Below are 15838 nucleotides of genomic sequence, written 5' to 3' on the forward strand. Positions count from 1 at the left end.
ATGATGCGGAGCGGTTTAATTTTGCATGACATCATTTATCTACGGAGTCCATCACCCTCTGCTGTCTAGTATAAAGTTAAATTGATCATTATTTTACCGGCTGAGCAGTCGAACACACAAGGAAGAAGAGGGGGGCATCTATAGACAATGAAAAATGGCCTTGGCAACAATTAAAGCTCTCCTTTTATATAGGAGTTTTTACAGCGTTATTTTGTGCAGAAATCTGGCGGGGTGCGTCAGGCGTTTGCCAGACATCTCTGGAAAGTTCCACCGTCTCCAGGGAGCTCATTATCTCGCCTGCATTTCCACGTTTTTCACAGACTATGCACTTCTTAGCATTAAGCAGGCGAGCCGAGGAGAGGCGAGCGCTGCGCTAATAACCGAGACGCCCGAGCCGGGCCGCGACTCCTCCGCTTTATTAATGGCCATCCTCCCTTCTTAATCACCCTGAGCGCCCGACAGGAAGAGGGGCCTGATTAATCCTCCGTCCACTGAAGGGGGAACCACTGCTATGGACTTCACTCTGTATGATCACACAGACAAGGAGTGGCTGTTGAATTTAAAAACGTCCCCCCCCCCCCGCCATCATGGCTTAATCACGAAAACGCTGTGACGTGAAGGTGTCTGCATGGAGCTGATTTTAGAGGACATATGTGGTCCGAGATGGACGTGTGTTTGAGGGATTTGATTTGGATGGCGGCTGACGTTGCATGAGGGAAAGCTGTGGGGTTCAGATCTTCACTTCCCATGAAATGGCGCCAGAGAATGTAGTGGTACAGTTGTGAGTGTTCCCCAGGGTGAACTGGCGTTTTAAACATCAATCATGAAAACATTATAACGGTTTTGAGGCTTTAAGAATGTGTAACAGTTAAGTGGAGTTGAGTAACAATTCTTTTAACTTTGATCCACCACCTCACTTACTGAGGTTAGCAGTGATGCCTGTGGGAACCTGCCCATTCAGTCTCAAGTGGAAGTAATTAAGCTACTGAGCAATGGAAAAACATGAGGAGGCCAGCAAAACAAACGCTGGGTTAACAGTCCGCAAGAGTCTCTCTCTCTCTCTCTTTGTCTCTCTTTCTCTCTCTGTCTTTTTCTCTCTCTCTGTCTCTCTCTGTCTCTCCCTGCATAGTTGTGAATACATGTTTGTGTGATTGATAGCCATCCCGGCCCCGTTGGACCCACGTTTTTTGGTTGTCCACAAGCCTTGTTCTCCCCCCGCGTGTTCAATAGTGAATAAATCAGAATGCGTGGTTGAGGAAGACGGATATCGTGGTGTCACCCTCACTTCCCCCTTCAGGGCCCCTGGTGATTTATGAGGCTTGTCCCCCCGACTACTCACCCTCTCCTCGTCAAAGTTGCTAAGTTATTCGAATGTTGCCATTTATTTTCCTCCCCATTGTTTTAGCAGCCAGATCCATCTGACGTGTTAGTCCTGGATATCCGCAGGAAGCGAGTGGAAAATGGGGTGTCAAGTGTGTTGGACGCGCGCGCGAGAGAGAATGATATTAGTGTTGTTGTATATTTGCGCTGAAGTGTAAGTGTCCTGTTGCTAGTGTTAAGGCTCGTAACTCGTAAGTAAGTATGTTTGTCATCCCCCGCAGGTCACGCGCTGAAGCCCCAGGAGTCCTCCATCTTCACCTCTTTCGTCGAAGGCCTCAAGAAGTTCTACATCACCAAGGTAACGCAAAAAAACACGCCGGTAAACTCTGTGTGAGGTGTTGGCATTTTGATTGCGCCTCAGATCATCACTAAAAGGCCGTCTCCTCTCTGTGTCTGTGTCTCACCCCAAGTTTAAAGGCTTCGACCCGCACCAGTTGTGTGTGGCCACGCTGCTGTTCGAGGGCGACCGCGAGAAGGTCCTGCAGCACGAGAAGCAGGTGTACGACATCGCAGCCAAGTTCGGGTGAGCGGCATCACTCTTAAAGTCTTTAAGCCACCACTGCCTTAAATGTTTAAGTCGATTTTTAAGCCACCACTGACATAAGTCTTTAAGTCGATCTTTAAGCCACCACTGACCTCCTGCAACTTTCCCCACTAGAAAGTCGTTGTGAAGACACAAAAAAATGTTTGAGAGGGTTGGGGGGGGGCTCCTAGTGAAGGCAGGAGGAATTGGTTTGGATCTGCCATCCTTAGCCCCTGCTCTGCCCGCCTACCTGTCCCAGGGGCTGCTGGGAAGGTGTGTTTGGGGAAGTGGGCTGAGTCTAAATGGCGTTGTGATGGATCGTTTGTGACCGTCTTCTTGTCAGGCGCGCTTTAGTCTGTGTGTGTGTGTGTGTGTGTGTGTGTGTGTGGGAGTGGTGGGATGGAGGACATCTCACTCTGGGAGGAGACCTGAGTAATGGGGGGGTCCGCTGGAGTCCAGGCCCACCTCCCTCCCACACCAGCCCCCCTGCCTGATTGATTGATGGCCCGACCAATCGATTGCGGCCCCCTGCTGGAAATAAGTTATCTATCAGCCAGTGGAGGATCACCACTCAGTCACTGCTCGCTATCAGAAGGCTGCCCTCTCGTGGTGTCCTCTGAGTATCTGTGTGTGTGTGTGTGTGTGTGTGTGTGTGTGTCTGTGTGTCTGTGTGTGTGTGTCTGTGTGTGTGCCTGTGTGTGTGTGTCTGTGTATCAGTTAGAGTCCATGTGTGTGTGTTTAACCCTTGACTGGGGCATTAACCTTGAACGATAAAGTGATATCTCCCAGACACTTGTGTGGCTTTTGCTTCTCTGTGGATGCATTGAACTCATTAGGTTTGCTTTGAAGTTTGCTTTGAAAGTTCTGGGTAGTGTGACAGTGGAGATAGCGTGCGTGTGCGCATGTGCATTTACACACATCTTCTAGCACTGCACGCACTGCAGATAGGTAAGTTCAGTGAGAGTGTGCACGTCACGTATACATGTGACTTATACATGTGTTCATCTTTGAGCCTGTGTCTACTTTTTGTGCAGTTGGTGGGAAAGTTTGTTTGTGTAGGTACATGTGTGTGTGTGTGTGTGTGTGTGTGTTGTGGCGGCCGGCTGGCTCTCAGACAGAGGGCCTGCTGTGAGGCGGATGTGTGAGGAGCCTCAGGGCTTCCACATGGAGCCAGCCAGGAACCGCAGCGTTCCACACCATTAAAGAATGTTCCAGAGCCAGGGAGAGCCCTCAGACATCTCACACCCTCCTGACTGGGGGCAACCATTTTCTCTTTTTCTGTTCTTTTCTTTCTTTCTTGACTCCTCTCATCTTAACCTGTTTCCCCTTTCTGTCATTTCCTCAGTTTTCTACATTCATTTTCCTTTTCTCTGTATTTCCCTTATTTTCTCTGTCCTTTTTCACTCTCTCTCTCTCTCTCTCTCTCTCTCTCTCTCGCTCATGCTCATTCTCCTTCTCCTTCCCCCATCTCTCACTCTCTCCTAATGGCTGTTGTTACAGTTTAACCATTGTGCCTCCTCCTGGTCGATCCATGAGATTAGTGACCTCCTAGTACCATCTGTGACCTCCTCTGATCAGTCCTTTCACTCTGGACTTTACTGACTGTCCACCCCCCACTCCGAACTGGACCCCACACTGGCTCCTTCTTTGTCTCGTCACGCTGCCCGTAGCATATTCGTCATTGTCACCTTTGGCGCGCGGTGCCAATGCATCTGGGGAAGGCCCAGCAGCCGGGCGATATTTGTTTTCTGGTTTAAGCCCACTGAAAGGCAGGTAGAATCAATAGAGTGATTTTCTAATGAGTTGGCTCTGATTAGTTTGGCTAGTAAATGAAGATTTGATTAGCTGCTGATGGTGATGGATGTATGGGCCTGTGTGGATGCCGCATTGATTGGGGGGGGTGGGTACACTGGAGCGGCGGATGTCTGCGGTGAGCCGTGGGGGCAGCTGTGGTGAGGATGGTGGTGTGTTCAGTGGGGTGCTGAGGGTGGCGTCATAGCTGCCCAGTGAAAGGCCGGTTTAAATATTAACCCTGGTTTGCTCTGACAGGGGCCTGGCAGCTGGAGAGGACAATGGCCAGAGGGGCTACATGCTGACCTTTGTCATCGCGTACCTCCGGGTGAGTGACACGTCCCTGTAGCCTCGAGCCCCACAGACACACACACATGCTCAGGCCTCTCTCTTCATTTCTCTATCTGTCTCTGCTTGTCAGTCAGCTTGACACGGGGCCTCATCTCTGTTCAAACAGCTCAGAGGAATGTGGATGGACACCATTGATTTGAGGCACCTTTGTGTCTTAACAGCCTCCTTTCACATGCCAGTCTCATCAAACCCGCTGGAAAACCCCATGCCAACTGCTGGCACTGTGATTGACAGGTCTAATGATGTTTTTCTGTCTCCTCTGAACAGGACCTGGGGATGGAGTACTATGTGATTGGCGAGTCGTTTGAGACATCCGTGCCTTGGGACAGGTATTGTTTAAAAAGTTTCTGATCTTGATGGCTGGGTTTTAAATGCCCTGAACAAAGGGCATCAAAGAGTTGGTATTCCTCTCCTCTCACACACTTGGAGGGAGATCAGATGTAGGAGAAAGGGAGCCAGCCAACACACACACGCATACACACACACACACAATTTAGTCTGACCCTCACCTTCATGCCTTGATTCCCTCTCCATTAAGTGGCTTTGTGTGGGTGGGAGAGCTGCTCCTCCATGCATGGAGGGCAACCTCCAGCCCTCTCCACAGAGAGATGGGGGGGGGATGAGGAGAGGGAGGGATATAGAGTAGGTAGAGGGAGGAGAGAAGAGAGAAAGATAACATGGGGAGATGGAGGGATAGAGAGAGTGTGGGTGAAGGAAGTGTTAGAGAAAGATGGAAGAGGAGAGGGAGGGGGAGAGAGAAGGGGAGAAAAAGAGAGAGAGAGAGATGGGGGGGTGAGGAGATTGTAGTGTATGTAGCTGATGTGTAGGGGGTAAAGTTAAACGGCAACTTGCCACCTATTAAGTATTGATTTGATTGAGGCGATGGATGGCCAGAATATTGCAGAGCCAACTGCCTGGCCATTACACAGCCTCATAGTCATTTCACTGGATGAACCTCCAGTAATGACTCCCACTCTTACTCCCACTGCTGACAACACACGCACACACACACACGCGGGCACACACACACACACACACGCGGGCACACACACACACACACACACACACACACACACACACACACACACACACACACACACACACACACACACACAGAGGCCCTTGTGACATATCTGGCAGGCCTGCCGCTGAGAGTATTTGCAGGGACCATTACGCCTCCTCTGCCACACGCCACTGCACAGCCCTGAGAGAAAGGCACCGCAGTTAGAGAGTGTGTGTGTGTGTGTGTGTGTGTGTGTGTGTGTGTGTGTGTGTGTGTTGCCGCATGTGTGTGTGTGTGTGTGTGTCTTAAATTGGGGGCTATGTTGTCCTTTACACAAAGACATACAGCTCATTACATATGGGTCTGTGTAATATGAGGAAAAGCTGATGTCATGTTGTCATTGCACATAAGGGAACATTGCAATCACCATACACAGCCTGTACAGCAACCTTGTTTACAGTTAAATAGTTTCCAGTGTTAAAGATTGGATTTGATGTTTGTTTTTTCTCTCTGTGTGTCTGTGTGTCTCAGAGTGCTGGACCTGTGCAGGAACGTTAAAGAGCGGATCATCAGGGAGTGCAAAGACAAAGGAGTCCAGTTCGCCCCACTGTCCACATGCAGGTGAGTGGTGTGAGCTCTACACACTGACCATGGCTGCAGATGGAATTGGACAGTGAAATGACCACCCCCTTTCAATCACTGTTGTTGTACCTCAGTAGAATTGCCTCAGTAGAAAGATGAACGCTTGAGAGGGCTTGGTGTATCACCAGAAGATCTGAAAGTAGTTTAGATATTTCAGACGTTGTAAGACGTTACAGTGACTATAAACACACACACACACACACACACACACACACACACACACACACACACACAAACACAAACACAAACAAACAAACAAACATTCACTCACTTGTGCCTGAAAGTATCTGAAAGTAGTTTAGATTTTTCAGACGTTGTAAGACGTTACAGTGACCATGAACACACACACACACACATACACACACACATTCACTCACTTGTGCCAATTGTGTTGCTGGCCCAGTGTGAGTGTGTGTGATCAGACAGTGGAGCTGCTCCTGGTTCCACTCCAGCCCCTCTTCAGCCGTGTCCCCCCCATAATGGTGACCCTGCCCCAGACACACAGCTCCAGCCGGCCCTGCCCCTGCTGGGGAGCAGGCTACAACCTGATTATGCCTCAACCACCCTCATCCCCCAACACACACACTCACACTCACACTCACACACACCACCGCCACCACAGCTGCCCGCCACAAGATTGATTTGTCCATTTAACCTCAGCGAAAAGCCAGTGTGCCGAGTGATGGCCCATGTCAAAGGAACGCCCTCTGTGTCCACTGCTGAGGGTTGTGTGTGTGTGTGTGTGTGTGTGTGTGTTTGTTGGGGGGGGGGGTTAGGAGAACAGTTACACGCAGTCACTCACTACTGGGTATTTTAGAAGAGGGGTCACATCGATTGTCCTTCAGTGAGGGAAAGACAGAGGATAAAGTTTCTTTTAGAAGTTGGGGTGCCAGCCTTGCCTCTGAAGTGTGCATGCTCCCCAGCGTTGTGTGTTCACTTTTTATTTATTTTTTTAGAGACAGTTTAGAGTGCATTCCTTTGTGCATATGCTGTTGTCCAGAACCTCGCTATTGTGAGAGTTTGTCTCAGGACACCAAAAAAAAGAGCACCGTGCCATTTGAACGTTTATTTTAAAAGTTGGAGTGCCACCCTTGTCTATGAAGTTTGCTAACTTTCCACAGCAGCTCCCCAGCGTTGTGTGTTCGCTGTTTGTTTTTTGTTTCTTTTCATTTTTAGCCACAGTTTAGATTGCCTTTATTTTGTCCTTCCTTTGAGCGTATTCTGTCGTCCGGAGCCTCACTATGGTAAGAGTTGGTGCCAGGACACCCAAGAACAGAGCACCGCATCATTTGAAAGCGTCTAATTCCTTATTAGATGTTGCAGGTGATTCATTTCGGGCATAATTGTTTTAAAAGGGGGACAGGTGTTGATGGAATTGCCGCCGTACTGGCCGGGTAATTGAAAATGTCGCCATGATAATCCAGTAACAGTGAGCTGATGGCCATTTAATGTCCTGATAATGTGATGTGATTAAACATGACAGGGCCATCGCGCCGCCTCCGCATTCATGAAAACATTATGCCGGATTGAGGTCAGGGGGTCAGTGCAGATACCCTGCCTGTGGTCGCTGCCGTCTGCCTGCATGAGCGAGCAAACGAGCCCCCCCCAACCCCCAGCGCATGATCAGAAAGGGAAGAATTACAGCAGCGCCGCAGAATGGGATGTGCTCGGCCTATTTAGTTCTGCAGGTCCGCTGGCACAGAGCAGAAATGTACTTTGGCTTCTGGGTGGAAAAACACCAAAGGTTTGCTTTGAATGTGGTTGAACTGTTTGAAGTGTAGTGTGCTCATTTCGTAAGCCCTTTGCCTCGCTCCCTGCTTTTTTTTTTCCGTTTTTTGCTCTTTTTTCCCCCCGTTTCTTCTCCCCTTTTTGTTTCTTTGTTTCTGGCTCTGCTCGCCTCTGTATTTCTTCCATGTTGCCTTTCCCCTCCTGTGTGTGTGTGTGTGTGTGTGTGTGTGTGTGTGTGTGTGTGTGTGTGTGTGTGTGTGTGTGTGTGTGTGTGTGTGTGTGTGTGTGTGTGTGTGTGTGTGTGTGTGTGTGTGTGTGTGTACAGTACATCTGTTTGGGTTTGGCTTTCTGACTGTGGTCCGTCTCTTCTCCTGCAGAGTGACTCAGACGTACGATGCTGGCGCCTGTGTTTACTTCTACTTTGCCTTTAACTACAGAGGGCTGAGTGATCCGCTGAGTGTCTATTTACAAGTGGAGGTAGGTCACACTCTCGCTGCATTCCCCACAGCCCACTGCACCAGCACTGGAGGCCACAGAGGCCAAATGAATTCCACAGAGTATCTCCAGAATGGCCACCCTCAAAGTAGACAAGTCAGAGTCTTACACAACCTAAAGCTAGCAGGCAAACAAGCATGATTTAATTGAGAAGTGTGGGTGGATAATATCCATGTAAACAGTCACAAGGTTAAGTGTGCATGTTGTTGAATGTGTGGTAGAAATGTCATATGGATATGTATGTGTATGTAATTACAATGATGTGTTTATGTGCTGTGTAGTACTGTGTGTGTGTGTGTGTGTGTGTGTGTGTGTGATTTGAGGGCCTGTTTACGCTGCTGTCTGTTTGTGTGTGTGTGTGTGTGATTTGAGGACCTGTTTGCGCTGCTGCTGTGTGTGTGTGTGATTTGAGGGCCTGTTTGCGCTGCTGTGTGTGTGTGTGATATTTGAGGACCTGTTTGCGCTGCTGCTGTGTGTGTGTGTGTGATATTTGAGGACCTGTTTGCACTGCTGCTGTGTGTGTGTGTGTGTGTGTGTGTGATTTGAGGGCCTGTTTGCGCTGCTGTCTGTGTGTGTGCGTGATTTGAGGACCTGTGTGTGTGTGGCTCAGGTGGGTGTGTAATGGGGAGAATGATGGAGTGTGTGATGTGCTCTGAGTCGTGTCTCCTCTGCTCCAGCATGCTGCCAGAGAGGAGATCCTTGCCAACGGAGGAAGCCTTTCCCACCACCACGGAGGTAAACCAGCGCCTCTCTCACACACACACACACACACACACACACACACACACACACACACACACACACACAGATCACCACACATCGCAGAGCTTATGCTCACTCTAGCATCAGTGTTTTCATCCTCCGTCAAAATGACCGGCCTCCCACTCATCTCCGTCAGTGGCTAACTGGAGTAACCGGAGTAGCCGTGGTCTGCAGCCGCTGTGGTTTCTCCGAGGTGCGGCCGTGGCTGGTCTGTGTGTGTGTGTGTGTGTGTGTATATGTGTCAGCACTAGCTGCTGTGACGCTGTGGCTGCGCTCTGTTAGCACCGGCCCTGCACAGTGTAAGAACTGTCAGCCTCTTCCGCCCGCACGTCCAAAACAAGCCGCCGCAGCCGAGACAAATGGCCACACTTTTGCTCTTTGTTCATTTTCGCCATGAACAAAATGAAACGTGAGCCAGGAAGGGGAGGAGGTGTGTGTGTGGGGGTGAATAAGAAAAGAAAAGAGGGGGGGGGAAACAAAAAGGAAGAGAACGGAGGGGTAAAAAAAAGCTGAACTGCCCGTGCCCCGTTGGGTGGACGCGAAATGGCTGCCTTATCTATATTGCCATCCGCCCGGCAGTTTTCATACACCACTTCAGGCTATTAATCTCCACTGTCAAAAACAGCATGCTGTGAATCAGCTGCGATATTAAATCACTATTTTTTGCCTGGGCAGAGGCAGGGGGAGGTGCTGCTCAAAATTAAAAGACGGCTAATAAAGGGGGCCAGTAGGTGCAGCGTAAACGATGCGTCTGTTATCGCCCCAGTTAACTGACCTCCAAACGGTGGGCTGGCCAACCCCCCAGCCCTGGGCCTTGCAGTGGGAACAGTCCTGTGTGGGGGGTTAGGGGGGTGTAGGGTGTGTGTGTGTGTGTGTGTGTTTGGGTCGGGGGTATTGATGCAGCTCCTGCGTGCACGCTGCTCTCTGTAATTGTGATTAATAACAGCGGGCCGCGCTATCTGGGTGCGGACAGGCCGCTTTGTCTGCCCACAATCAGCACATGACAAATGGAGCTAGTCTCTCCCAGGGTTCTGTGTGTGGAACAAAACAGATGTAGTCTAGAGCAGCGAGGTGGGAGGGCACCGGGCGCAAATCTACATTTTGGTAGCCTGTGTTTACAGCAGATCAGCCTGCCAGCAGAGAGAGAGAGAGAGAGGGAGGAAGAATAACCTCAGTTTACTCACACACACACACACACACATGCATGCACACACAGAGAGAGAGGGAGAGAATAACCTCAGTTTACTCACACACACACACACACACACACACACACACGCACACACACACACACGCACACACACACACATGCATGCACACACACAGAGAGAGAGGGAGAGAATAACCTCAGTTTACTCACACACACTCACACACACACACACACAGAGAGAGGGAGAGAATAACCTCAGTTTACACACACACACACACACACACACACACACACACACACGCACGCATGCACACATGCACACAGAGAGAGGGAGAGAATGACCTCAGTTTACACACACACACACGCATGCACACAGAGAGAGAGAGGGAGAGAATAACCTCAGTTTACTCACACACACACACACACACACCGAGAGAGAGGGAGAGAATAACCTCAGTTTACTCACACACACACACACATTCACACAGAGACATAGACGCTCAATATGCTCTATTTACACACACTTTCCTGCCCTCCACCTCTATGTTACTAAGGTCCACTCTGTGCCTATGATGCAGTGCTTCCTCAGGGCTGAACTAACAAACCGTTTTTGCAGTTGTGTCTGATGACAGAGCAGATGGGTCATGAATGACATTTAGCTGTTTATTTTGTACTATTTCTGTCTATGTGCTAGGTGCAATGTGCATTTATGCTTGAATTGTCTCTGCTCTAATTTAATTGGACAGAATCTTAGTACTCATGGCTCTTTCATTTAAATGCCACCAGGGCATGAATAGCTATGATGACCTTCTCAGATTTAGCATCTTTTTCAGTTGAGGTCAAGTGTGCTTGTGAATTTGAACACTGCAAAGCACATCTGTATGGCAGGGGGGACGAGGTCAAAGTCAAACAGCTCTAGAGTGGCCTAGCGTTGAGTACAGACAGAAAGCACCATCGGAGGGGAAGCCTTTGTGTTAGCACCTCACAGGGTGTGCAGTGGATCATTTCTGTGGGCATCCATCACCGTGAGGACCATCCATCATCCTCTCGGTCGGGCGGGCCGCGAGGTCCAGCGGCAGTGGCCAGCCCGGAGCCCAGAGCCTGGGCTGTGACCTGTGGAGAGCAGCCGCCGCCTCACGAGGAGCAGCGGAGCTGGAGCCAGCACGGGCCCTGTGCTCATGTGGAGCTCAGAGGACAGGCAGCCGGGGATAGAGGGAGAGAGAGAGAGAGAGAGAGAGGAGGGGGGAGGGCGAGGAGTGAGAGAGAGGGGGGGTAAGAGAGAGGGAGAGAGAGAGAAAGAGGGGGGGAGAAAGAGAGAGGGGAGGGAGAGGAGTAAGAGAGAGAGAGAGACCGAGACGGAGAGAGAGAAAAAGAGGGGGAGAGAGAGAGCGAGAGACTGAAAATGGAGGCGTTTGACACATGGCAGCTATGGCAGGAGGGCGAGTGTGTATGGTGCCCCCCTGTGGTAATGCCGGCTATGCCCAAGATCGAGACAAGCAACAGTGGGCCACTGAGCTTTCCCCCCATCATTACCACACACACACACACACACACACACACACACACACACACATTCTCACACACACACACACACACATTCACAGTCGTACGTTTGTGTACGGTGTGCGTTTGCGGAGCGGTGTGCTGAGAGCTGTGGCAGATTGATAATGCGAGTGCTGGGAGCAGAGGGAAAGTGACATGATAGATGTGTAAATTATCCCCGTGATGGAGGCAATGATGCAGTCCCACCACCTTCTGTTTCCCCCACACACACACACACACCCTCCTCCTCCTCCTCCTCCTCCTCAGTCAGTGCAGAGAAAAGTGGGGTGGGGAGGGGAGGAGGAAGAGGAGGCCCAGAAGGCCAGGTTTCCCTTGGCTTCCCCATGCAGCGAGCTGATTGGCTGGCAGGCTGGCGGGGGCAGGTCTATGGTGTCAGCGGTGGTCTGTGGTGGCTGGCGGAGGCTGGTCCCCCGGCGGGTCATTTACATATGTAAGGGCCGCTGCACAGGCCGACCGCCACTGATAGTGGAGCAGAGCAGGGAGGGTACACCTCACTATCTCACACACACACACACACACACACACACTCACACAAAACAGTTTCCTCAAGGGGACAGCCCTGGCCTCACCTGTTAATTGCATGAGTTGAGGCAGGAGTGCGTGTGACTGAGTACTGGGACCTGTGTGTGTGTGTGTGTGTGTGTGTGTGTGTGTGTGTGTGTGTTTTGGAGTGTGTGTGTGTGTGTGTGGCTTGGAGGGTGTAGGGGAGAAGCAGAGACAAAGCATTGCTGCTTTGGTAAACTCAGTGGCTGTTTCTATGTAAACAGTGACCATGCTGACTATGTTACAAGCCTGTGTCTGTGCCCAGCAGACGGCTATAAATTGCTGCAAGCTCTTGAGAACAGAAAAGGTCCATCTTGATCTTTATTTCCTGAGACCGTGACCTTTTTTTAATGTTTACTCTGTGTACACATAGCCTTTTGGGTCCTTATTTGAGAATTTCTGGGGAAAGATCACCACTCCCTCCGACTTATTCCTGCTATACGTTAACTTAGTGAACAGACAGGGTAGGAGTGTGCAACAGACCTGTATGCGGAATGAGCCAGTAGCTGATTTCAGACACGTCCTCCGCACTATATGCAGATATTTGTTAAACGGATGTCCGACCCTTCGGGTGATTCAGATATGATGCTTACATGCGGACATTATGTGTGAACAACACCAACAGAATCTCCGCATGGTTGAACAGGTTGAATGTGGTTGAACACGCACGTGAACAGAATCTCTGCATGTTCTTCACTTCGTTCAGACACAAGCTCATTTACATAATGTCCGTCGGAAATACTAGGAGGGGAGTAGTGTAAGAGCTGGCTAAAGTTTCAAATGTGCGGTTATGTTGTTCAGATATACAGCCCAGCCACTTGATATCAGCAGAGCAGAACATGCGGACTTACACCTATATCTGAAAGCAACTAGTTATTCATTGTCAGCTCCTAGTTTGAATACCATGGACTGTTATAGGCACATTAATAAACGTATTCGAGAAGAGCCTCTGCCAAACAGAGTTGTGAGAGTCTTTTCTCTGACCCCTCTCTTATTTGAACACCATAATATACGGCTGTTTCTGATTGGCCACACTCATATTTAGGTCATTGTGCACTTCAGAGGGTGCCAAGGAGCAGGCGGAGATCAGGTTACTTCTCCCTGAGCTCTGAGATTTCCCAGCATGCCTGGCTGCGGGGGTCTGGAGTGTGTCTGCTGGACATCTGGCTCGGGGTACTGGGACCAGACCAGGCACCAGGTCCAGCGCAGACTGCGAGCCGCGGCACCCAGCCAGCCAGAGGCCCGAGCGAGCGAGTGCAGTCTTGGCTCTTTCATCAGCATGTGCTGCGACTGAATGCGCCCTGTGAGGAGCTCTGCGGGCTGGTGACCGCTGCTGCGGCTCTCTCCTCTCCCTCTTCTCCTCGAGTCAGGAGCTGGGCAGAGCCTGGCACGGTCACCTACAGGCACAGGGCTGTGGGGTCATGCTGCAGAAGAGGTCCTTTTTTCGGGAATTAAGTGAGAAGGGTAGATCAAACAGAGAGAGAGAGAATGAGAAACTAGAGTGGGGATATGAGAGAGGGATATGGAGGAATAGAGAGAGAGAGAGAGAGAGAGAGAGAGAGTGTGTGTGTGCTGGGGAGGGAGACGGCACATGGCGGCCAGCTCCTCCTCTGGGAACACACACAGCCTAATGAGTTTGATAGTCTGCTGGGCTCCATAAATCACGCCATGCAAAACATTTCTCCTCTCTGAAGAAAAGCATTTATCACCCTCTGTTTATTCACTCACTCTCCCAAGATTGATTGGCTCCCAGCAGCCTGCTGAGCAATCAAGCGTACAGAGGGATTTTTTCCCCCTGCTTTCCTCCAAATATTCTCTTTTCTTCTCCTCATGTATTTCTTTTTTTTTATTTATCTTTCTTCTCTGTCCTCCAGTCGGGAAACTTCGGAAGGAGTGGATGCGAGAGACCATCTCCGACGTGGGCGTGGGCATGCTGAAGTCGGTGAAGGAATACGTGGACCCAGACAACATTTTCGGAAACCGAAACCTCCTCTAAATCACGCCCCCTTGCTCCCAGCCCGCTCACCCACTCGGCCGTTCCACACCCCACCGCCTCTGCTACCCTAATCCAAATCACTAGCACACTTAGCTTCCGCATTTAGTTGGGTCAGCATTAAATTCTTTCTTAATGTCAAATAACTCCTCCATAACATGAAGCTTGTTTGTCCCACAGTATGATTGCAAAGCAGTGTTTTTATTTTGTTACTAGTCTTATAATTATTATTCTTATTATGATTATTGATATCATTATTAAGTGTTCTTCAGTTTAACATCATCGGAAACGGTGTATTATAAAAAAAAAATTCTCATTCCTTGACCGCAGTCTGCTGCTTGTCTGATGATGATGAGTCTCAGACAACAGCAGCACAGCCTTCATCTTCCTTTTGCTGAAAAGGAAGTCCTGGTCATAACTATGTTGGACTTTTTTTCTTCACCCAGGCGAAATAGACATTGTTATTGTGAACACAAAGGTGTGTTACTCAACTCTTGTACAGAGTACATGGTTTCCTGTTAGTCATTTCAAGTCCCCCCAGTATATCCATCTCTGGACAGTCCAGGACCAAGCCCCTGACATCGCCTGCTTTAGACCCTCTACCCCACAAATTAGTGTAGATCATTTTTTGCCAACTTCAATTGTTTATATATTTCCTATATGAATGGCACAAGTCATGTTTTATTCCTGTATGGGCACTACTTTAGCATTGAGCTTTTAACTTCTGCGCTTTCTAAAGCACTGTGCCTTTTCTCTCTGTACTGTCCTGTCTGTCTCTCTCTTTCTCTTGAACGTTCCCTTGCCATGTCCTACTTGCCCCGGCCCTAACACGCCCCCAGCGCCTTTAACCTGTAATGTGCACATGTGGTTGATGTGAGTCCACGGATGGACGGAAGTAACCCTTTTTAACCTTTATGCCTTCTTTTGTCTGTAAGTGGTCACCTATGACCTTTGACCTGCGTTATTGCCACAGATTGTTGCGTGTGTTTTTCAGGTGTGTATGACTGAGCTCCGAGAGCACGTGCTATAGCTTGTAAGACATGTTGTTCTCTTGGAGTTTTTTTTTTTTTTTGTCGAGAGGTTTACCTGTGTTTCTTAAAAACTATGAAACTATGTGTCCACCTTTAAAAACACCTGTCCTTGTGCCACTGCTTGGAATAGCAGTGAAAGATGGAGCTAGCTTTTTCTGTTGTAGCCCCTCTCGTCTCTACCATTCCTCCTCCTGTGTACCTGGTGTGCTGTTCTCCTCTCCTCCTCCTCTCCTTTCCTCCTCTCCTCTGAGCATGGTGCTCGCCTCAGTGGGAGCACATGGGAGGTCCAGCCTCTCTGGTCATTTGGGCTCAAGTGTAAACATGCAGTGGTGGAGGAAGTACTGAATCTCAGTACTTAAGTAAAAGTACAAATACACAGAGAAATATTTACTTTAGTAAAAGTAAAAGTACCACAATGACAACCCTACTTAAGTAAAAGTAAAAAGTATCTGCTTTTAAATGTACTTTAAGTATTAAAAGTAAAAGTATTTGCATAATGATTTATTCTCTTAATATCTATATTCTAAAAGAAAGATTAGTATGGGCTGTGGCATTTTAATTAAGCTAGTTTTAAGTTATACTCGACTAGATTTAAGCTAATGCAATTGTGCTTACCATCTGTGGCCCAGTTTACATTCTGACCTAAAATTCTAGAGACTGTAATTCTGGTTATCTACTAGGTGATCTGCTGAGTAAAATATCATTCAGCAAAACACGAGAGCCTGAAGTTTAACGGGTAGACAAGGGAAACGCCGGATGGATCGTAATGCCAATTCTGCTGATTGAACAGAAAAGTTGCTGAGAAAGGTGTTATGATTAGGTTCAGTTTCACTAGCGCAGACGCACATAGACATTGAATGAGCGCTCACATTTCTACCCCCCA

The 15838-nt window shown here is 49.2% G+C and overlaps 1 protein-coding gene across 1 annotated transcript in view; it reads left to right on the top strand.

The window, feature by feature from the left end:
* agps (alkylglycerone phosphate synthase) overlaps positions 1-15400 on the top strand; it is a 34721-nt gene extending 19321 nt beyond the window's left edge. Inside the window, exons 13-20 of the mRNA XM_048239613.1 lie at positions 1602-1678; positions 1791-1903; positions 3953-4022; positions 4313-4374; positions 5580-5669; positions 7796-7895; positions 8591-8648; positions 13806-15400. Coding sequence (XP_048095570.1) covers positions 1602-1678; positions 1791-1903; positions 3953-4022; positions 4313-4374; positions 5580-5669; positions 7796-7895; positions 8591-8648; positions 13806-13927 — 692 coding nt within the window. The 3' untranslated portion in view covers positions 13928-15400. The remainder of the gene's footprint in view (positions 1-1601; positions 1679-1790; positions 1904-3952; positions 4023-4312; positions 4375-5579; positions 5670-7795; positions 7896-8590; positions 8649-13805) is intronic.
* Positions 15401-15838: the final 438 nt, after the last annotated feature.

The sequence above is a fragment of the Alosa alosa genome, chromosome 3 (genome assembly GCF_017589495.1).
Source record: "Alosa alosa isolate M-15738 ecotype Scorff River chromosome 3, AALO_Geno_1.1, whole genome shotgun sequence".
In the NCBI taxonomy this organism is placed as follows: domain Eukaryota; kingdom Metazoa; phylum Chordata; class Actinopteri; order Clupeiformes; family Clupeidae; genus Alosa; species Alosa alosa.